We start from the raw sequence: 22,683 nt of genomic DNA on the forward strand, positions 1-22,683 counted from the left end.
TGCTCGGACTTCTCTGCTGGAGTCCCAGACTTTCATAAAGACACTCTCTGCCGGGGGGAATTGTCAAAACTGGGTGCTCTTTGGAGGAAGGTGGTGGAAAACCCTTAATCTGCCAAATTGATGATGTTACTCTAGGAAGGACTTCTGAATGAAAGATAACCCACATCTAGGCACAAAAACTGACAGAGTGATAGGGACTAATACATAAAGATAACCATAAAAAAAAAGTGAGACGGTAAGTCAAAACCTGGAAGGAGATAATTTCACATGCTTATCAAAGAAATAGCCCCCAAAAGATATAATGTAGAGAACTCGTACAAGTAAGTAAGAAAAGGATAAAACCATAAAAAGGATAAAGCATATAAACTCACATATCACAGAAGAGGAACTGCAAGGGCCAATAAAGACTGAAAGCTGACCATTTCCATCAGGAATAAGATAAATGCAAATCAAGGCGATGAATACTATGTTACACCCCCCAGACTGGCAAACTCGAAAAATCAGGCCCCGTGAAGCTCTAGAGAGAATGCAGAGCACTGCTGGATACCTACATTAGTACAGATGCTTTAGGAAAACCATTTGCCATTACTCCATAAAAGTGAAAATGTGCCTTCCCCATGACCAGTGAGTCCACGTTTCAGTACTTAGCCCAGTGCAATCCTCGCCCATGGGCATGAGGAGACTGGCATCCAAACATTCACAGCAGCTCAGTTCATATATAACAAAAAACCAATGTCAATATCCACTTGTCCACGTAAGGAAAACAGGCAAATGCACTGTGATGTATTCATGTGATGGAACCCCGTACCATTAATTCCAAAAATAATTAATCTGGAGCTACACGCACAAACATGGGCGAACCCACAATTACATGAATGAAAAAAAGGCAAGTCACGGAAGAATACTGATTGTGATTCCATGTATGTAAAGTTCAAAAACGAAATAAAAATACTACGTTTCAGAGGGCCACACATCTATGTGGCAAAAGAGTGATGAACCTGAAATCTCTGCTCTGGAGAAAAGGAGGCGGCGAGACGGGGCAGGGGCCACAGGAAGGCCCCGAGCGGGTAACTTACCTTCCACGTGTCGGCTGGTACGAGGCTCAGCTGCCTGTTTCAAAGTTATGCTTCTCAGCTTTACTTACATTCCAGTGTCTGTGTCATATATTCATGCTTGAGAACATTTTAATAAACGTCTCATAATTTTAAATTGGAAGGATGAACTATATTTTAAATGCAGCTGCCACTAGAATAAAAAAAAAAAACAACTAGCTGCCCACCTTTTAAGTATCTGCACAAAGTGAAGCACACCAAGAGCAGTATTTTTAGAAAAAACAGAATAAAAATCAGAAGTGCCAATAAACATGTAAAAACAGAAAGATAAAAAGAATAACTGAAATAATTCACAAATAAATAAGAGATTTCACAATAAATGATTACCCTAGTTTAAGCAGATTGATTTGTGTAAGAGCTGTACTTAAAAAAAAAAGTCACAGAGAAATTAAAATACAGGTTATCAGGCAAATTTGAACAAAAGGGAAATAAGGGCACTTTTATTCTAGATTAGGCACAATTCGAGACAATAAAACATAAAATTGGGACAAGACCACTTTGTATTTGTCAATACTATGATCCACAATGAACAGAGTATATTTAAGAATATAAAATCCAAATAGAGCAAAAGGTGATGGAAATAAGAGACTGGCAGAAACAGAGCTGTAGGAAGACATTCCTATGGGTCATGGAGAGAAAGACTAGGTGAGGCGAACAGCGGCTGGAAGCAGGGCAGGCCCCTGCACTGCTTTCTCAGTTACGTCCCTGTACTTCCCAGTTTTCTATCATCTGAGTCTAACACTCACATAGCAGGGCAGGGTTTAACACTCACAGCCTGCATTTGGTCAGGATACCACGTGCATAAGAAAGGCAGATCATTTCTTTCTTCCTCTTAAAGTCAATTTGCAGGTAATCAATGCAACTGATTTTAAAAACTTCTGTTGGTCATCAGATAATATTACGCCTATATAGTGCCGTTTTAAACCACTTTCAATCCATTCCTCTACCGATTTGTTGAACCCCACAAAGTGAAGAGCGAAACAAGCAAATTTGAAACCTCGAGTCATCTTTTCATTCCCAAACAGAATCTTTGTATTTTAACACAAATCGAAACCTACAGCAATTTGATTCAATACATATAAAAATCAGGGTAAGATATGGAGGATGTTCCAATATTACCATCACTTATTGTACAGCATAAAATTATTCAGGGATCAAAGATAAAGTCCATAAGTAATAGTCTTCATTTAAGAGGCTGGACATTTGAAAGAAAATCTGATAACTAATAGGCTATTAGTTACAATTTTTTAAAGCTGGGTAAGTAGAGACAGTGCCTCAGAACTGCATATTAAATTCACTTTCAATTAGTGTGGTTCAGCATTTTATTCTGATGATTGGTGTGCTTGGTAATACTTTTAAAATTAACTGTGCCACCGACAGACATACCGCATACTCCTCAGCTGTAATAATTTTTCTAATGCTATATCTTTCTAACAGTAATTGCCTTCTTTCTGAAAGAATATACATTTGGAATCTGGTGACACTTCATTTATTACTTTTCTTTTATTAGAGCTGCCTCAGCATATTAGACTCTTTTTCCCTTAATGACTTTTTTTCTATTAGAGGACCATGAAGACCCCAGGGCAAAGGAAGTCCATTAGGGAAAGGAGGCACTTTAGAGGCAGCAGGAATTTCCAAGGTGGACATAAGACAATTCCTGTCAAGAGTGGACTGGACAGGAGAGCTTCCATTTCCTGTGAACGAGAGATGCTTCTGACATACCGCTTGAAGCAAAGGGCTGAGAAACCTCTGAGACGCAGCATGAACACAATGCGTCACATCGCCAACGCAGCAATGAAGCACATTAAGGATGTCACCGGCCACTGCACCTCCCACTCTCCATTGAGCAGGCACCCTGCCTCCCAGACCACCTGCTTAAACCACTTGGACCGGGAGACAGAAGGTCTTCCTGCCCCAGCAGCCGAGCGTCGGGGCAAAATGCGTCTCAGGAGCCAGTGACTGAGATGCCACCAGGAAGCTCACAAGAAGCTCCTCCGGGGACCTGCAGAGCTGTGTGGGGCGGTCACCCGTCTCCTGATCTGGAAGTGCTCTCGTGCAGGCTGGCGACAACTCTGAAAGCTGGAGAGAAGAGTCAAGAGCCGGCTGGTGGTTCAACTCTCCTTTTCTCCCCTAAGTTTCTACAGTTGGATTTACTCCTGGACCCTTGGACCTTGTATTTCTCTTGCTTCTTAAACGTTGTTTATACCATTCTGCTGGCCAGCAAGGACTCCACTCTCCAGCCCACCTGCCCAAACTCTGTCCACTCAATATTTGGCTGAGTCCAGTCTCCCTGTAAGAGGTAGTCAGAATCAGTCTTTTCCCCACTGCCACCCGAGAGGAAGCAGCAGGACACAGTGAAAAGAGCAAGCGCCTTGAAAGCAAACAGACCTGGATTTCTCTACCCCAGCTTTGGCGACTACTACCCATGACCGTGGCCAATCACACATCGTCTCTGGACGGGATGCATCCTTCATGTATAACAGCAAAGACTCGTTCCACAGAGCTGTTGTGGCCCGATATACAAACAGGACTGGGAGGCGCCATCTTCCGTTCATCTTTCTAAGATGCAAAGATGATTTTCATCTTTCTTAAAGATCATATGTAATCATTTCTTAATTTATTAAGTTCTAACTTGCAACTATTTCCTCTGATATTACTATTTTAATATTTTTTTTGCTATGTATTCCAGCTCTGATCACTTCCTCAACTAGAATCTAAGCTTCTTGAAGGCAAGACCACGTATCTTGTGCTTCTTTGTGTCCAACTCACCACGTGGCTCCGTGCCCGGCACGATGTGTTTTAATTATCTGGAGGGCTATGTGGCCCCACAGGCTCTGAGCCGCACCACTGGGCAGTTCTGAGGCCTACTGTGTGCTAACCATGTCCTTTACGTTTCCAGGACAGACACAATAAGGAACAGGCCATCAGTCAGAAACAGCCCAAGGGTACACTCGTAGAGGTCACTGGCTGAAGGGCACTGGGAAACACGTCACACAGCCTCTGCAGTGGGGAAGACTCTTGTGGAAACATCTTTACACTTTGCTGGTGCCCACAGCTGGGGACAGCAAGTGGTTTATCACACTCAAGACATTTATCCTGCATGGTCTCAGGGTCCAGTTCCCTAGCTCACCGCATGGCATATGAACCGAGGGATGTGGGTTACAAGAAACCACCCGAGTTGTATATAGAGATACACACAGAACAGTCTAGGACTCCATCCAGAGGGACGCGTGGGGATACCTGCAGATGGAGGCCTGCACTCCACAAGGTCCCGAGCCCCCATCAACGACCCCCTCCCCGCCAGTGCCCTTCCAACAGACCCTGTCACCCTCTGGTCTCTGTCCTCTCAGGGAGAGAGTACCATTCCCCAGACTGGGCTGTGGGAACAATTCACTCTTTCTGAGAAGATTCTCAATAGTCACTCGGAGGTAACAACCAGGGAAAGCCTATTACAGCTGTTTCCAGACACAATTTGAAACGATGCACTTACTTCATTATGCTTTTAAGCACACAGTGACCGTGTTAGGTATCTTTGTCTACCGTGTTTTCAATCTCTTATCCACGCTCATTGTCTCTTGCAAGAAGTAAAGTTTTAATACATTTTCAATTAAGAGTGTGTCTGATGGTGCAAAACAAAAGAATTTACATTGAGAAGTGATTTAAGCAAATAAAAACAAATGTCATGTTTTAATAAAAAATGAGTATTTTTTCAATGAACCACTTCAAATTTCACTTGGCTTGAGTGGTTTCATTAGGCTCCACTTTAATTAGACCATTTCAGTCTCAGTTTTCTGGTTAGTCTACCTTCCCCTGATTAAACTTAATACTATTAGTAAATGTAAAGCAAAGTGCACTAGTCTATCTCTGTAAGCAAGATAGGGGGTTTTAGATACATAAGCTGCTTTATTAACACAGTAAAATTTTGCATTCATTCAAGGACCAGTGCACATACGGGTACAGTCTACCTTCTTGAGCACTAAGCATTAAGCTTCATCTTTAATGTGATCAAGGAAAATACATTCTCTTGAATTCAAGAGGGCAGATCTTGACTGTAAGAAACCCCCAGAGTGGATTTATAACAAATTTTCTGAATAAATAATGACCCCAAATACATTTACATTAAACATATTAACCTTTAACTCATCTAAATTTTTAAATAGCATATTAAACTTCTATTTGCTCTCAATTCAGGGCTTGAAAGAAAGCCCTACAGGGCTTCTATAATTCATATGAAAGGTTAAAGTGATTCATCCATTTTTTTCCCCACAAAATATGGCTAAACATACAAACCTATAGTGAGGCTTGGGCTGAATTTCTGATGGGCACAGTTAATACATGCAGATTTTAAGCTTTCTTACACTGAAAAAACGATCACCATAGCAATGAAGAGAGAGAGGGAAAAAAAAAACCCTCACCCAGGCTGAAGTTCATGCATCATATAATTCCAGTTCCTGGGCATTTGCATGTCTCATTAAATACTGCAGTTGAGGAAAACAAAAAAACAAAGTCCAAGCTGAATGGAAAGGCAATCAAAACTATTTTTTTTCATCAGTTGTCTAGGTTTCCAATAAAACTGACACTATGGTAAGAATCAGTCCGCACTTTAGTATATACATCTATAGGGCTGGTCTCTCTAAACTTGGGACTCCTACTTTAATATTATTATCTGACTCCTGTTACTACCACTCCTGGGACAGCTCCCCTGAGTTACGTTCCAATGGTCGGTCACTGCTCTGACGAGTGCCCAGGAGGGTGGGCGAGAGGATCATAGTTCTTAGTGCCACACGCTGGGTTCATAGGGCTAGTAGTCTCCCTACAGTTTAAGAACCTCCCAAATGCCTGCTGGAAGCCCCCTTTTTTGAGAAAGGAAAACACAAAAGAAAAAATCTTCCTTAATTTGGCAGCTTCTAATGCAAAGGAAGCCATGAAATAATGAATTGGATATGACAGCATTTTATTTGGTCCTGAGCGTCTGCTGCAGTAAATCTCAGTCTGAGGTGTAAGGAAGCTGGATTTAAGCCCCACGGAACTAAAGAAGGAGGTTTGGTGGTAGATAAATTTAAGGACTCCAGGAAGGAGCGTGGCACAGTGATCAGGTGCAGGGCCTGTAGGGACCATCGGTCTGAGCTGGCCTCTGGCCCACCACTGAAACCCCCACACCATCCTGTGCCCCAGGTCCTCCTCAGGTGGCAGGATGACACAGGTGCCCCACCCAGGCATCAGAGAGCCAGGTGGCAAGAACACCTGGAAAGGGCCCAGCATGTGGCATGTTTACAACCCCGCTTGTCAGGACGGAACCGATACGTCAATGATGGATCTGGAGGAAGAGTTTCCGCAGTGCCTCAGGTGGTCCTGGTGAGCCGGCCAGATGGAGACACTCTAGCCGAGTGTTAAGCGCATGGGCTCGGAAACACACAGCCTGGGTCAAAGCGAGCTCAGCCACTAACTGGAGGCACAACCTGGGGCAGGACTGAGCCTCACTGTGCGCGCATCACAGAGTGGCCCTGACCAGGGAGTCCGGGGCAGGGACAGTGAGGAACGAATGGTGGCAATTGCTGCTATCACCCCCATCACCTGCCCAGGACTGGCACAGCCCCAGGCACTTCTGAGCCTTCACAACAGACATCGAAGCTGGAGGCACGGGGAGGAAAGACAGCTCTGTCGAGTGGAGTAAACTCAGGTGTGCCTTCCCAAGCCCATCCCATCGTGCAGGAAGCCAGAATTCGATCCCACCTGAACCCCCACCGTCACCAATCCCAAGGATGGCCTCCACAAGGTGGGGCAGGCCAAGGTGGGTGGGTGGACTAGGAACTGCTGGGCCTCACCCCCCAAAAAAACACAAGACCCTGAGCAACCACCCACACCAACCCCTTCCACTCATCAACTCAGTCGTCTTCTGTAAATGCCAACAGGGTAATGAAGGATGGCCTGAGTGACACAGATCCAATGAATAAGGACCTGGAGGACTCAAGAAACCAAGTGACCTCTTGGGACCAAACGGGGAGGAAACCTGATGAAGGGAATTCAAATTAACTTGGGACATTACGCTGTACACCAGAAACTGACACACTGTAACTGACTATACTTCAATTTTAAAAAACTCAAAACATCAGAAAGAGACTGCACCCAGAGACTGAGGACCCCGCCAGCTGCAAACCCGGTGCTGTGAACAAGCAGCAATCAGCGGACAACAGAGAGTCCTCCAAAAATACCACGGCTGTCCTCGGAATGAAAAATTCACCAGGAGGGTCAAACCAGAGCACGGGTACAGCTGAGGCCCAAGTTAGTTATCGAGAAAACAGAACAAGAAATATCCCAGGAAGTAAAGAAAAAGAGAAGGAAAGTATTACACAATGTCAAGAACTCCAGGGCATCAACTTATATACCTGCAGCAGGAGAAACCCTTCCACCTACTCCAAGGAGCATAAACTCAAGAAGACCAAGGACTAGGAGGAGAGATATAATTCGTGACTTAATGAAAGAAAGTCCCTCAGAAAATTTCTCTTGAAATGGCCAACAGTCAAATCATTAGCTCTACATAATTCACTTCGGTGTGTTGTCATCAGACAGAAAATCAACACACAATTATCCTTCCAGAAATTACAACAGAAAATATATTCTCATCTCTCAACATTACAGATGTCATTTTTTCCGGAAAGTAATCTATAAAATCAATGTAACCACAATCGGAAGGAAATCATTATTGGCACAGAACTTTACAAACGGATTCTAAAATTTACTGAAGAGAATATGCACAGAAGTAGCCAAGAAAATTGTGAAAAAAACAAGAGCAATTTACTGTAAAGCTAGACTAATCAAAACATTGCATAAGATGGACAAGCAGATTCATGAAATAGAGATTAATAAACACACCCATGTCCGTAACAACAGAGAGTGGAGGACATTTCAATGTGGTATTGAACATTCAAAAAATGCTGCTGGAGAAATGGCTCTCCATTTGGGGGGGAGGGGGAAATGTGAGCACCTAACTTCATACACTATACAAAAATAGGTTTGGGATCAATTACCTAAACATAAAAAGTTAAGCTATAAATGTTTTAGAAATACACAGCTGCAGAATTGTGGGGCAAGAGAGATCTTTTAAAATAAGAAAGAAACCCTAGAAACCACATAAGAAGAAAAGCCAACAGATTTTGCAAGATAAAAAGCTAATGTGATTCTGTATTTTTTAAAAAGGCACTTCATTAAAAATTAAAAGACAAAGACAAACCACGGACTGGGATCAAATATTAGCCACTTAAAGTGAAAAATAATCACTATATTAAGAAATCCCACAATGAAACACAGCCTTACAGCAAAATAAACGAAAGATAAATAAACACACACTGTGCAGGAGGAATTCAAATGGGCTGTGAAATCTTGTTACTTGTCTCCTTGCTGTTTCATCTATTCTTTGTGCCTCCTTTCCTTTATTTTCTGCCTTCTTTTGGAAGAACTGGGTAGTTTTTATGACTACATTTTATTTCTTTTGTTAGTTTATGAGCCAATTCTTTTTAAAAGTTTTTTTAAATGTTGGTGGTTGCTTCAGGGTTTATGGCAGACATCTTCACCTTACCCCTGTTCACCACATAGAGTTGGAGAACCTTACACTCTATCCCCCCTCCTCTTGCCTCTATACCATTTTTTCATACAATTTACCTATATGTATGTTATAAACCCCACAATACCTTGGTTTGTTTTCCTTCATATTTCCTGTTCTTTGTGCACATTGAGTTTCTTGGGTCTGCAGGTTTACAGTTTTTACCCAGTTTTGAAAAAACACTTGTGTATTATTTTCTCAAATTGTTTTTTTCTGTCCATCCCCACTCCTTTAGGTACCCATCCCACAGACACCAGGCTTGTTGAAATTTTCCCACACAGCTCACTAATGATCTTTCCATTTTCACAAAGTTCTGTTTTCTCTGTGTTCTACATTTTGGATAATTTCTGGTGCAGTATCTTGAGTTCACTAATCCTTTCTTATCTCTAATCTGTCATTAATTTTGTCCAATGAATTTTTTCTCTCTTAAATGGAGTTCACTAGAAGCTCAACTGATCTCTTTTAGACCTTCCTGTCTCTACTTTTTAACATCTGTAATACAGTTGTAACAACCGTTTTAATGGCCTTGTCAGCTATTTCTAACGTCTGAGTCAGTTCTGTATCAGTTTCAATTTGCTTATTTTTCTCGTCATGTCGGGTTATGTTTTCCTGTTTCTTTGCAAGCCTAGTAATTTGATTGGATGCCAGACACTTGCATGTTGTCTTGGTGGGTGGATATTTTTTTAACACCTTTATTGTGGTGTAATTTCTGTACAGTAAACACATATTTACAATGTACAATTTGATGAATTTTGACAGATGTACACACCCATGAAACTACCAGCACAATCAAGATACCTAACATTTCCATCACTCCCTAAGAGGTGCAAATTTCAAATTTCCCATTTACCCCTTCCCACCCTGTTTCCCCCCTGGTAACCATAAGTTTATTCCCTATGTCTGTGAGTCTGTTTCTGTTTTGTACATAGGTTCATTTGTGTCCTTTTTTTAAAAGATTCTGGGTGGATATTTCTGTATTCCTATGAACATTCTTGAACTGTGCTCTGGGAAACGTACAAATTATTGGAGATTGTTTGACATTTGGATCCAGTTTTTAAGACCTGGCAGGCAGGCCTGTAGCAACATGTAGTCTGGAGTTTATGACACCCCATGACTGAGGCAAGATTCTACTGAGTATTTGACCAGCTTTTCCAATGATTCATGAGGTTTTCCATCCAGGAAAACAGGTGGGAAAGCCTGGCTTCATGCCTGGCACTGCTCTCTCTAGCCCTCTTGTAGGTTCCTTCCTGGCCTTGGGACCAATGGGCGGAATACCGGTAAGGCCCCCTCTGCAGATACCCAGGGCTTCCTGCCTCTGTACGCCTCTCCTCCCACACACTGTCCTGAACACTCCAGCCACCTTGAAGTCCCCAGCCCCTCAGCTTGCTCTCCTTAACTCCACAAGTGTGCCAGGCTCTGCCCAGATTCCTCTACCTGTGGCCTGGAGACCTTTCTCATGGTTGGATCTGGCACTCTAAGAACTGACCACTGACTCTGGAGGGTCAAAGTGGAAGGAACATACAGTTGAATTGGACCAGAGTCACTGATCTGGGCCCCCTAAGCAGAGATTCTGGCCTTCAACCTTTTAGCTGGAGAAGTGAGGAGTGACTCTCACGTTTGTTTAGTTGGCTGGAATAGGAAGCCCAAGGTGGGCTGCAGTCAGTGAAGCTGAAATGCCAGACTTTCCAGGTGTATCTCAGGGGAGGGGGCCTGCAGGCTTGAGGAGGCTAGAATGACAGGGTGCTCTCATCTTGGAAGACCTGCTCACCCATCCCAGAGGATCCAGAGAACCACCCTTTGCCATGCTGTGAGGATATATCTGTAAGGGGAGCCCAGCATCCTTGACAAGCTCTGTGGCCACTCTTCTCTGTAGGTCGGAAACTGCAGTGGGTCTGCCTGGGCAACCACCAAACTGCATTCCCCAAATGCAGTGAGGACTATGGGATCCCAGCATGGCAGGGGCCAAGCGGTGCCCCTTAATCACCAAAGACCAGGTGGGTGTGGCCAGTGTGCTGGTCAGTGGGGCCAGACCAGGGGTCGGAAGGGTCTGACCCCCAGGTATTGGCTCCTAGGGCTTCTGCCACTCTGACTGAACCCTAACTGACATACATTCCTATTGGGGTTGCTAACATTTAGCAAGAAAAGTAAACCAAAAAGCCAGACTCCTCCAACACTAACACAAAATGCAAACGGTACTGAACACATCACCAGATCTGTACAACACTCATCTTCCTACAGATCAGTACTTTTCAAAATGTCTACTTTTTTGCTTTTTTAAAAAACTGTACCAAAATAAACCGCAATTTGTTATTTATAAAAATAAAATCTAAAAATGTTTTTAACCCCATGGTTATTAGTCTCTTAATAGTACTAGTTCTTACAAATAATCTAGTGGCCAGCTCAGTACTATTATCCACTCAAGATTTTTTAAGTATACAGTAGTCCCCCCTTATCTGCAGGGAATACATTCCAAGACCCCCAGTGGATGTGTGAAATTGCAGAGGGTACCAAACCCTTATATACTATTTTTCCCTGTACATATGTAGCTATGATAAAGCTTAATTTATAACTGAGGCACAGTAAGAGATTAACAATAATAACTAATAATAAAATAGAACAATTGTAACAATATACTGTAACAAAATTTGTGTGAACATGGTCTCTCTCTCTCTCTCTCTCTGTCTCAAATATCTTACTGTGCAAATTTAAGGCCTTTCCCATCTTAACCAAGCACTCATTGCGAACTGGCCATACCTTCTGCAGTCTGAGGTACGACCGGAAAACTAGCATAAATTTCTTTTTCCTTCTTCACAATTTCATGGACAGAAGATTTGTTCTCACCAGAGACCTCAGCAACCTCTCAGCACACGATTTTTTTCTTTCTGTATTATTCCTCGCACTTTTACCTTTTCACTTAAAGGAAGCATTTTATTGAGGGGAGCATATAGCTTAGTGGTAGAGCACGTGCTTAGGATGCACGAGGTCTTGGGTTCAATCCCCAGTACCTCTATTAAATAAATAAATAAATACCGAATCCCCGACCCCCCCAAGAAGAAAAAACAAAAAACATTTTTTTAAAAATAAATAAAGGAAGTACTTTCTGGCTTCTCTGTGGCATTATCTGAACTGCCAGCATCACTATTCTTGCGCTTTGGGGCCATTATTTAATAAAGTAAGGGTCACTTGAACACAGCACCGAGGTACTGCGACAGTCGATCTGATTACCGAGAGGGCTGCTGGGTGACCAATGGGTGGGATACGCTGGACAAAAAAGGATGATTCACATCCCAGGGGGTCGGAGAGGAAAGGCAACAGAGTTCACTGTACTACTCAGAACAGCACAAAATCGAAAACTTACGAGTTGTTTATTTCTAGAATTTTCCATTTCATATCTTCGGACTGCAGTTGACTATGAGTAACTCAAACCATGTGCAGTGGGACGATGGACGTGGCGGGGGGCTACTTACTGTACGACTTGTGATCACGTGCGAGACTGTTTCCATTATTGATACATAAGCAATCACAAGATGTGTCACCGAATCATTTCCCAAAATTCCCTAATCAGAGCTATATAATCTGAATCTTAATTGCCATGGAGCATAATGGAGGGCCTTTTATAGTTCAATGCAAGGAAGACAATTATCTCAATCACAGGCGACACTGAGCACATGTGAAAAACGAACATGGAATAAAAGTCACTGAACTTCTATCTTCTCTACCAGCACAGCCACTGCGAGTTTTCTCAGCAAATACTATGGCTGGAAAGTCACAGCATCCCCCTGCCCCTCCCGGTCCCCCTCACATCACAGCAACCTGCAAAGGGCAGTCTCCATCCTTGCCCCGCCAGCCAGCCTGCTGCCCACTCTCCTCCTCCTTCCTACCAGAAGCCCCCCTGCAGCCTGGCAGTGACTCTGGACCAGAGGCTCACACCCGCCTCATCTCACTCCGTCTGTCTGATGGGCTCCAAGGGAGGAAGGGGAAGGAGATGCAGCAGAGGCCATGCCCAGCCCACCCTCGCCAGCCCATGGGAGGGAAGATACTGCAGACAGACCCACCGCAGCACTCACCACCCCGCCATCGGCATGGGCCCCTCACTCCTGTCCTCACCAGCCAACCCCTGCAGGGTGTCAGGCATGGCCGAGGGGGCCCTGGGGTGGCGGCCCAACACCGCCTCTTCCATCCACCTCGAGGGGCAACCACTCCCTTCACAGAGAGCAACTCACCCTCGTGGTCATTATGGAGTGGACACTGTGGCCCACAGGAAATGAACCAGAATAATCACAGGGGCTTCTTCAGTCTTACACCCCACACTCCAGGAAAATGGAAACAAATCATTAGAGTAAAGGCTAACATTGGAGCTTGGTTTAAAAGAATGATTCATAGAGAAACATATATCAAACCCACAATGAGGTATCAACTCACACCTGTTGGACTGGCTATTACCAAAAAGGCAAGAAATAGCAAATGTTGGTGAGAATGTGGAGAAAAGGGACCCCTCATACACTGTTGGTGAGACTGTGAATTGGTGCAGCCACTCTGGACAACAGTATGGAGGTTCCACAAAAAACTAGAAATAGACTTACCATATGACCCAGCAATCCCACTTCTGGGTATTTATCCAAAGAAAACAAAAACTCTGTATGCGCTGTGTTAAGACATGAAGTCTGGAGTTTGTCACAGCAGCTGGTGTGACCCTGAGCAAGGCCCTCGCCCCCTAAGTCAGAGGAGCAGTCAGTCAAGCTGGCGGAGCCCTCTCTCTTCCTCCCGGAGTGTGGGAGGTAACAAGTCAGTGGGACCGCACCCTGGAGAGCAGCGAGCTGGCACCTGGGCGCTCAGAAGCTCTGCCGCAGTGGCTCCAGCTGGTGCCACTCTCCTCGGGCGAGGCCTGAGATCCCACCTACTGCTCTAGTGCCCCCCAGGACACACCTGAGCCCCCTCCCCAAGAAGGCCCCACTCCTCAGCAGTGGTGAGCACACACATCCTTTGCGGTAAGATGACGGGTCCCGTGAGAACCTGCATCCCAGGGCCAGGGCCAGCGCACCGAGAAGGGGGGCCAGGAGATGTGCACCATCCCTCTCGTCCCACACACCCACCCAAAGGAGGTGTCTGCACTGGGGGGCCGAGGAGGAGGGGCAGAGCAGGCTGTCTCCATGACCCAAGCCACTCCACAGCGCAGCCAGTGTCGGGCCCCATGGCCCACATGCCTGCCGCCACCTCCCTCTTCTCGGTACATGAGCTGCAATTTACTTGTAAATAATCCAGCAAGAGGCTTGGGTGACACAAGACTGGAATGTTGACACTGCTGATGACGGATGTGGGCACATGGGGGTCCATTATACTAGTCTCTCTACTTTTGTGCCTATTTGAAAATTTCAGTATAAAAAAATTTTAAGGAAATTTCTCAAGATATAGTAGAAGAGGAGGCCCACTGAATTAAATCCCTCCTCCTTCCCGACACCTCTTCAGGATGTCACAGTTACTCTAGTGAAGGAGGAGGTGTTTACAACAGATAGGTTTGTGGGGTTTTTTTCTATTTCCATTAATATTTAGTACATGTCCTTATCTCCAAAGTCCCATCACTTAAAGAAGAGATTTTAAATAATTGATTACTACAAAAGAGGGAAGGAGTCACGCCGTCTTTTTCATTATCCATCAAATCCCGGAAAACCTCTTCCTCTAGTCCTGACACAGAGACATAAATACATTAATGCACGCACCGAGGAGAACATACACATGAATCAATAGACGCAAATTCGCCTGGGGTGCCTCTCAGATGGAAAAACCATCACCGTCTTTCCACCTGCCCTCCTCAGCACCATGCCCCAGCTCCGGGAGAAAGGGCTACAGGTCCCCTTTCTTCAGCCTTCCATTCAAATACAGTCTCTCCAGATAAACAGAAATACCGCACTGAGCTTCACAGTCTCCTAAACACACAAAAAAGCCAGCATTTCTGGAATTCAGATAAGACACATTCTGTCCGTGTATCACGCATAAGCACATGTAGGTGCCCGGACATGATTACCGGTCTAGAGAAATCACTTGCCTCTGCTTTTACTGTGATATCTTTGCTGGGGGGCGTGTCCTCTAAGGCGGCACAGCACAGAACGAACAAAAAGGGCGCTCGTGAGCACCTGCGGCCAACAGCGCGATGCTCTCCCGGGGGCCAGCGCGAGGCGCGGCGGTCACTACTTACGCGCCTCTGCACTGGGAGGTCATGAGGACAGGGTGCTAGGGCTCCCGCTGTCTGCAAAGAAGCTGGACTGCTCTTGGGCATCGCCTTGCCAGCGCTCACACCTCCGCAGGTAGACAGCCCTGCTCCAAGGCCACCGCAGACACCTGGGTGCGACTTACCACGAGGGAAAGGGGCCTTTTCCAGGAGACGACGCCGATGAGTCCAGACAGCAGCACCTGGGGGACAGAGAGAGCAGGAAGGTAAGGAACCTCCGAGGATGGCACATTCATAGCCTGCAGCCACCATGCGGGGCCACCGAAGGTGACCAGCTCTGCGTGCAGCAGCTGAGAGCAAATGCTCTTTCTGAAAGAGCCTCCACCAGCTTTCTTCTCCTCCCTCGGGTCTTCTGAGATACTTAGCTGTGTGATTTAAACATCACAGAGAGGACTGGACACACTACTCTGCGGAAAGGCGGTGCTGTCCCACTCACATGTCACCCACCACCAGCCTTCTCTGTGTGGGCTCCAGGCACGGCAGGCCCACAGTCTCCCTCTGTCTTCCCACCCCCTGGGGTCCTCCAGCCCCTGCAAGGGCCTGCCCCTCACTCTTGGCGTGGCCCCCAACCCACCGAGGAGGCTCTGAGCTGCCCGCCCCTCTCCCAGGCCCCCAGGTCCCCAAGGGGGTTCCCCCAGGACTCCCCAGCAGTCATCCCTCTGCCCGGTTCCCCCAGTGCCCTGGGTCTTCTGACTCTCAGGAGAAACATGCTGGGCTCCCGGCCCTCCTTTCTCTGGGGCTGGGCCACCTCCCAAGGGCACGTGAGACCCACACTGGCTGATGCCCACACTCCCGGGCTCCCGGCGTCCAGCCAGGGCCAACAGACCCTGGAGACACTACCGCTCCCCACCCACCGCAGTCTGGCTTTGGCCCCCACTCCCCTGCAGACACTCTTCTACCAAGGTCACCCAAGGCTCACCAAGTACTACAGACAAGGGCCATCAGGGTCATCATGACTGGGGGCTGCCCCCATCCTCCAGCCGAGGTGCCCTCTTCACTAGGCTCCGTGTCGCCCCTTTAGGTCCTCGCTTCTCTGGGTTCCCCTCCTCTCTGGTCTGTCAGGCCTTCCCTCCTCTCCCCACAGCTTCCTTGGAGACCCATCTACCATTCAGGCTCCTCCAACAGCATCTGCTAATGCCTCCTGCAGGTTCCTCCCCAGCCCAGAGCTCTCCCCTGAAGGCTGTCCCTCACTGTCCACCTCGAGATGTCCGCAGATGCACCTGCACTCGTGACTTCCTCCACCCAGACTCCCTCTGTCACCTCTGCCCTCCACAGTGGGACCCCTCCTCCTGTCCCCTCTCCCTCACCCCCAGTATCCCACCACACAGTGAGGAGGTGGCGGCTGCAGCTTCCCCTTCAACAAGGCAATATTCCCAGAGGCGCCCTGTAAGTAAGGTCCTGGTGTTTCCATACGAGGTCTCCTGCAATGATACATCACCCCAAATTCCCACTGTGGGCTGGAGGGGCTGGGCTGCATATCCCCTGGGATTCCCAAAGGACTGACCCTGGACCCAGAGGCGAGCATGCTACTGAAGGTCCCCTTGGTGACAGACCCCAGTGGGATCAAGTCTTAGACCATCATCTGCTACCACACCCAGTGCCATGCTGGCCTCAGAGATTTCCAAAAACATCCGGAACAGAAGTTTTATGTGAAAGACTCTAAACCTTATTCACACACACAAATTAACAAATAAAAATGAACAAGAGCTAATCAGTGCTCTGATCCCAAACCTACCATCCTCTCTTCAGTGCACGTGCATCTTCCAAACACAGCCAGTGCTGACAAGTATTATTTACAGAAACCCTTGCCTACATTCTCCCACATTCTCCGAGGCCACGTCTGCATCACTCTCATTCCACAGTGCCTCTCCAACCTTCCTCTCCCCTCCTGCGCCCTTCCAAATCCAACACTCGATCTGTCAGAACACCCTTTCCGGTGATGAATTCTTCCTCCTGTCTGGATACATGACCTCCCTCGCATCATTTTCCAGTCGGATGAAACTGCCCTTTCTCATGAGGACAGGGTGCTAGGGCTCTCACCGTCACCTCACGCTCCACATCTCAAACCCTGATCTCATTTCTCCACCCCCAAGCCTTCTTTTGGTGAGTCAGAAGTTTCTGCCAATCCCAAGTCCTCATCTGAGCTCGGGGCACAGTTCAGGGGGCCGTCAGGCGTGGAGCTGAGCTAGCTCTGCTTCTCAGCATCTCTCCTCGTGTTTCCCTCCCACTCCCATCCCCACCTGCACGCTCTAGATTCACCCGCCGGGAATCACCTCTACCTGCGCTCAGCTCCTCCCCACCTCTGCCCCTCCCCCGAAGCCACACTGGACACCTCCACCAGGTGAACCTCACTTCCCTGGTGCCACCGACCAGACCCACACCCATTTCGTCTCCGATGTCCACCTCCACTCGAGTACTGTCCACTCTGGGCACCTTGAGTGCCTGCACCAAAGCCACTGCGTTTCTCAAACACAAGCGCTGGCATGGAAACCCTGCAGGCTGTCTTCCCTCCCGTCACCCCAACCCTCCGGGCCCCCTGCCTCAGTCCCCACCCTTTCTTTTCCTTCAGACTGATGGCCAAGTTCTGGGGGCCCCGGCTCTGACCCTGCCATGTCCCCAGGACTGACTTTCAGGAGTGACCGCCCATCTCCTTTCACACCAACACCAGCCTCGCTCAGACTAAGCCTGGATGGAGGATGAGGACTATCTCCCAGAAAACATACACTCAGGCCCCACCCCCACCTCCTGTCTCTGCCATATGCAATTTCACCTGTCCGTCGAGACATGGCCCAATGGCCCCTCGTCCAGGAAGAGCTTACGAATTCGAGAGTCTGTGGGGTCCCACTGAATCCTTAAACTACCCCAGAACCCCAAGGCTTTTCTAAAATGCTCAGATGGAACCCCTTTATCTTCTCAGCTGACGTTTCTAAAACTATCAGATCTCTCTAATGACCAAGCTGCTTATAACAAGGATTTTGTTGAACCTCCAAAGAGCAGGAGTTTATAACCATAGAGGAAATGAATAGCACTTATCTTTGGCTGCAGTAAAAATTCTTGACTTTTCCCCGTCTTCATTATAAAGTTATCATCCGACAAATCCCCTCAAGTAATTTTACTTACAACAAACATGGACAATTTGCTTCTTGAAGATAATTTACATTTCTAAATATCACTAGTGATTATAATTGGGAACGGATCCAATTCCCCTCTACGGAGGCAAAAACTAAAACCATCCAACTCAGTGAGTGAGGCACGCAGATTCCAAGATTATACCATGACCTTGGATAAGGCCTCCCCCTGGCGTGTGACATGATGCGCTATCCAGTGATCCTCCCCAGAGACAGCATCTTGAAGTGCTGCTGCCCTGGCAACACCCTGACTGCAGCCTCATGGGACCCTGGCCAGTTGACCCTGCTAAGCTGCGTCCAGACTCTGGACCCAAGAAATCTGGGAGGTCATACACAGGTGTTGTGTTGAGCTGCAGAGTTTCTGGTAATTTGCTGTCAGCAACAGAAACTGAATTGTTATGGATTGAATGTCTGTGTCTCCCCCCACCCCTTACATCCATATGCTGAAGCCCTAACCCTCAGTGTGGTGGCATTTGGAGATGGGAACTCTAGGAGGTGCTTAGGGTTAGAATAGGTTGTGAAGGTGGGGCCCTCATGGTGGGATGGTGGCCTTATAGGAAGAGATCTCTCGCTCCATATGCACACAGCGTGGAAAGGCCATGGAGGACATAGAGAAGTCAGCAGTCTACAAGCCAGGGAGAGGGCCCTCACCAGATCTGACCATGCCAGCAGCCTGAGCTCAGACTTCCAGCCTCCAGAACAGTGAGAAAGTAAATTTCTGTTTAAGCTGCCCAGCCTCTGACATTTTGTCTCTGCAGCCCGAGCTTCCTCATACACTGACACATCCAGAGGAGGGTGCTGGAACACTGTTCCCAAATATCCCCTCTCTCCATGTCTGCTCCCAGGAAGAGCAGACTTCTCTGTCCCCAGTACAGAAACACCAGCACCAGCTCTAACAAGGGAGGGCCACGTTAGAGTGGACTGCAGGAGGCTTTCAAAGACCAGATGCCGCAGTGCCTGGAGTCCCTGAGGACACCTGGCTCCAGTCCCCGTGGCAACCAGGGAAGTGGAACCTATCCCTGCTCTGAAACGATCAGGTCTTAGCTTGGACTATCATTTGCTCAACACCAGCCACTAGGCAGGATTACACTGCAGGTTCTCCCATCTCAGTAATTCTGTACCACGCCTGGGAGCTACAGGGTCATGAGTCTAGTTGGCCGTGAAATTACCACATCTCCAGACACCCTTGTCCCATTTAATTTGCCAATATTGTGAGTCAAAGTCCCCAGTTTGCAAAGAAAATGAAGAGGGGAGGGTCAGAGAAGAGTAACACACAAGTAAGTGGCTGTGAAAGAAAAGCTGAGAAGAACGGAGAAGGCAGGATACTGCTCCGAGAGGAGGCTTAACTTTCCAGCATCTGTGAGTCGTAAGGACGCCAACTGGTGCTTTCTCCACTTCCCCACTCCGCCTACAGAGAGGCGAGAGATAAAATTGGAAATGAGAAAGCGCTTCCTGCAGCAGACAGCATCAGCGGGGCTCACAGATTCCGAGGAAGGGAATGGCATCTTGAGAGCAGACGGTCTTCCCACTTGATTGGTGCCGCTGCCCGGACACCGGCGCCCGGAAGAAATCGGCTCTTCACATCTCGTCTCCACGATGGAAAAGCGCTTTCACTGCCTCCAACTGGGAATCTTCTTCAGCTCTTCAAATCCAGTTCAAAGGCAAATGGTAAATGCTACATTTCGGGGAGAGAAGCAAGTCTTTCTAGAATGCAGACTTGCAAGCCAATTAAGTCATTTCACAAGACACACGGCCGGCGCGCCCAATAGCTCCAGTGGTACCAACTGACCACTAAAAAGCCAGTGTTCACAACGTGTCCGGAGAAAGAACTGTTGTGGCAATAACAGAGCAACGGTATTTTGAGCTGCCTGAAATGAAACAAGTCTCCGGACCCCCAACTTCAACAGCCTTTCAGACTGCAGACCTGCACCACGTGGGCAAAACTCTCCCTTCAGTTTCACGGACTAGCTGAGCCTCCTACTCGACCCCACCTCTGTTTTCTTCTCTTTCTACATGGCGTTTGTCCTCTGGGTCCCCCCGGAGCCACGTGGCCAGGCTCAGGAATGCCAGCTCTCAGCCTTCCGTGTCCATCTCTGCTCCCTTCCGGGAAACACGCACGTCTTCACAGGCATCCCCTCCATGGCGTCCACCTCCTCCTCTCAGAACGATCCCCTACTCCCCATCCTGCTCCCAGCTGTTCACGTCCAGCCTGTGGTTCCAACTCCCTCCGCACAGCAGTACATCGAATTCAGAACCTGCACCAGGAAAGCCACTCTCCTTCTCAAATGACTTCCTCCACAACTTCCTCCATGACTCTAGAGCTTCCATTCGCTCTTCGTCAGCAGCAAACTGATAAATCAATGACAAAGGTGCCCCAGAAAGAAAAAAGTGAACGTAAAACACTTATAAATATTATAAATGACTCATGAGTTGACAGAAAATCGGAGTTGAGACACACACTGCCTGTTCTACTGCAGTGTATTTCCTTGATGCAAAGGAGCTCATCTGCGCTTGGTACCAAACTCACTCATCCTGGCTCTGCCCTGTAAGAGGCAGTCTCCTGCCAGGGTGATTACTCTGAAATCAGGGTAGTTGATAGACCCACCACTGGATTTGGTTATTTAAAACATTAATAAAGTAGCACACCTATGACACTTTAAAAAAATATTTTGATTTTAAAATATTTTAAAATAACTAGTTCCCCTTGCAACTTTATATAAATAATTTTATTTCATGCCTTTTAAAATCTTATTCTGAGAAGGGCTCCAAAGACTGCAGTCAATTGCTCTGCCAAAAGTAAGGAACGCTTGATATGGAAGTTCCTTTAGTGCAGATATTTCAGTGGCAAACTCCCATGTTTCGTGCGTCTGTAAATTTCTTACTTCACCTCAAGCTTGAGAAATAGTTTGCCTGGATACACTATTCTAGGTTGACCATTTCTTCTCTCAATAGCGTGAACATATCATTCTACTTTCCGGCTTCCACTGTGGCCGTCGAGACATTGGCTGTCCTTCAAACTGTTGTTCCTTGAGTGGCGATGCTGCTTTCAATCTTGAAAGACTTTTAAGATCATCTCTTTGCCTTTTGTGCGCTGAAGTTTTTGCATAGTATGTCTATGTGTGCCTTTATCTATCCTCTTTGAGATGCACCGTGCTTCTGAATCTGTAAATGTATTTTTTTTTCATTTCATATTTCTGGAAATTTTTAGCTAATATCTCTTCAAATATCATTTCTCTGACATGCTCTCTGTTGGGGACTCCAATAGCCTCAGGCTGATCCTTCACATTCCACCCTCCAAGCCCCTCAGTTCTTCTTTCACGTCTTCCATACCCAGCTTTTCAGTATTTTGTGCTGAATAATTTCTTCAGGTGTATTTTTCAGATGATGAATGTTCCATGTTGATCAGCTGTTGAACATGTGCATCTGTTTAGAAAATTTCAATGGTTATATTTTCTGTATTTAGAAGTCTTACTCTTACCTTCCCCCAATACAGCTGTTTGTTTCGGACATTTCTCGTTGCATGCCGTCTTTACGATCCTGTCCTGAATTACTTCTGACTATTTCACATACAGACGCTCTAGAGCCCAAGGGGCATAGTTACCGGAAGGCAGCTGAGTCTGTCCTTCATCGTGTCTCACTCGCTACAATTTGCTTGCTTTAATACCTACATTCTTGGGAGTCTTTTGTGGTGAACACATTGCTTGGTCTTCATCAGTGAGGTTCCATGTACCCCAGATGGAGAAATTTTTCCCAACAGAGTTGTCCTTCTGCCAGTAACCTAGAAGCACCCAGGATGTGGAAACATCATGGTCTCCAAGGACCTTGTGGCTCAGGTGGAGATCTCAGGTGAGCCCTCCCCGCCAACCTCGCTATGAAGTGGATGTCCGTGCTCAGGACATCCGGCTGCTGCAGCCACCACTGAGCTGCTCTGACCTGCTCCCTGGCGCCTAGGCTCCAGCTGCCTGCTGCCTGCTGCCTGGGCCTTGGTTCACTGTGTATGTGTCTGTGGATAAGGTGGTGGCCCTGGGAGACGTGCAGTGCCTCGAGGACCATGTCCTTTGTCCACGACCAAGGCACAGGAAGATCAGTGTCTGGTGAAGATCCACTTCCTGGTTCAAGGACCATCATCTTCTCTCCGTGTCCTCACATGGTGGATGGAAGGTGTGGGGGAGCTCCCTAGGGTCTCTACTGTAAAAGAGAGCACTAACCCCACTCATGTGGTCCCTACCCTCATGACCTAATCACCTCCCAAATATCACCCCACTGGTGACTAGGATTTGATATGTGAATTTTAGAGGTACCCAAACATTCAATCTACAGCAACCAGGTTATCAGAAATGGTTTTCTAAAATATAAATTGTAAGTATTAGTACAATTTTATATCGGTTTGTATTAGTTTATTACTATTGTATTGTGCTGTATTGGTATATCAATTTATACTAGTAATATAAATTACTAATGTGGTGTGCAAAATATAAATTACTACAATTGATTCCCTCCCAATCAATAAACTAAGTGTACCTATTGATACCAAGAAATAGGGAAAGTGGTCAAACAGCCACAGGCAAATTCTTCACAAACTTCAAAGCACAGAGATTTCCCACACTATTTAAATTT

At 46.7% G+C, this 22,683-nt stretch overlaps 1 protein-coding gene and 1 non-coding gene across 5 annotated transcripts in view; one reads left to right on the plus strand and one right to left on the minus strand.

Moving 5' to 3' along the window:
• Window positions 1-22,683, minus strand: part of ENTREP2 (endosomal transmembrane epsin interactor 2) — a 273,224-nt gene that overhangs the window by 147,746 nt on the left and 102,795 nt on the right. For all 4 annotated transcript variants that reach the window (XR_012502598.1, XR_012502599.1, XM_074353932.1 and 1 more), the window contains exon 2: window positions 15,064-15,120. Coding sequence is in view for 2 of the 4 variants with exons in the window: in XM_074353932.1 (XP_074210033.1) it covers window positions 15,064-15,120 (57 nt within the window). In the remaining 2 variants the exon portion in view is untranslated. The remainder of the gene's footprint in view (window positions 1-15,063; window positions 15,121-22,683) is intronic.
• Window positions 11,650-11,722, plus strand: TRNAP-AGG (transfer RNA proline (anticodon AGG)). The gene has a single exon. It is a non-coding gene; the product is annotated as a tRNA-Pro (tRNA).

This window comes from Camelus bactrianus, chromosome 27, assembly GCF_048773025.1.
Source record: "Camelus bactrianus isolate YW-2024 breed Bactrian camel chromosome 27, ASM4877302v1, whole genome shotgun sequence".
NCBI lineage: Eukaryota > Metazoa > Chordata > Mammalia > Artiodactyla > Camelidae > Camelus > Camelus bactrianus.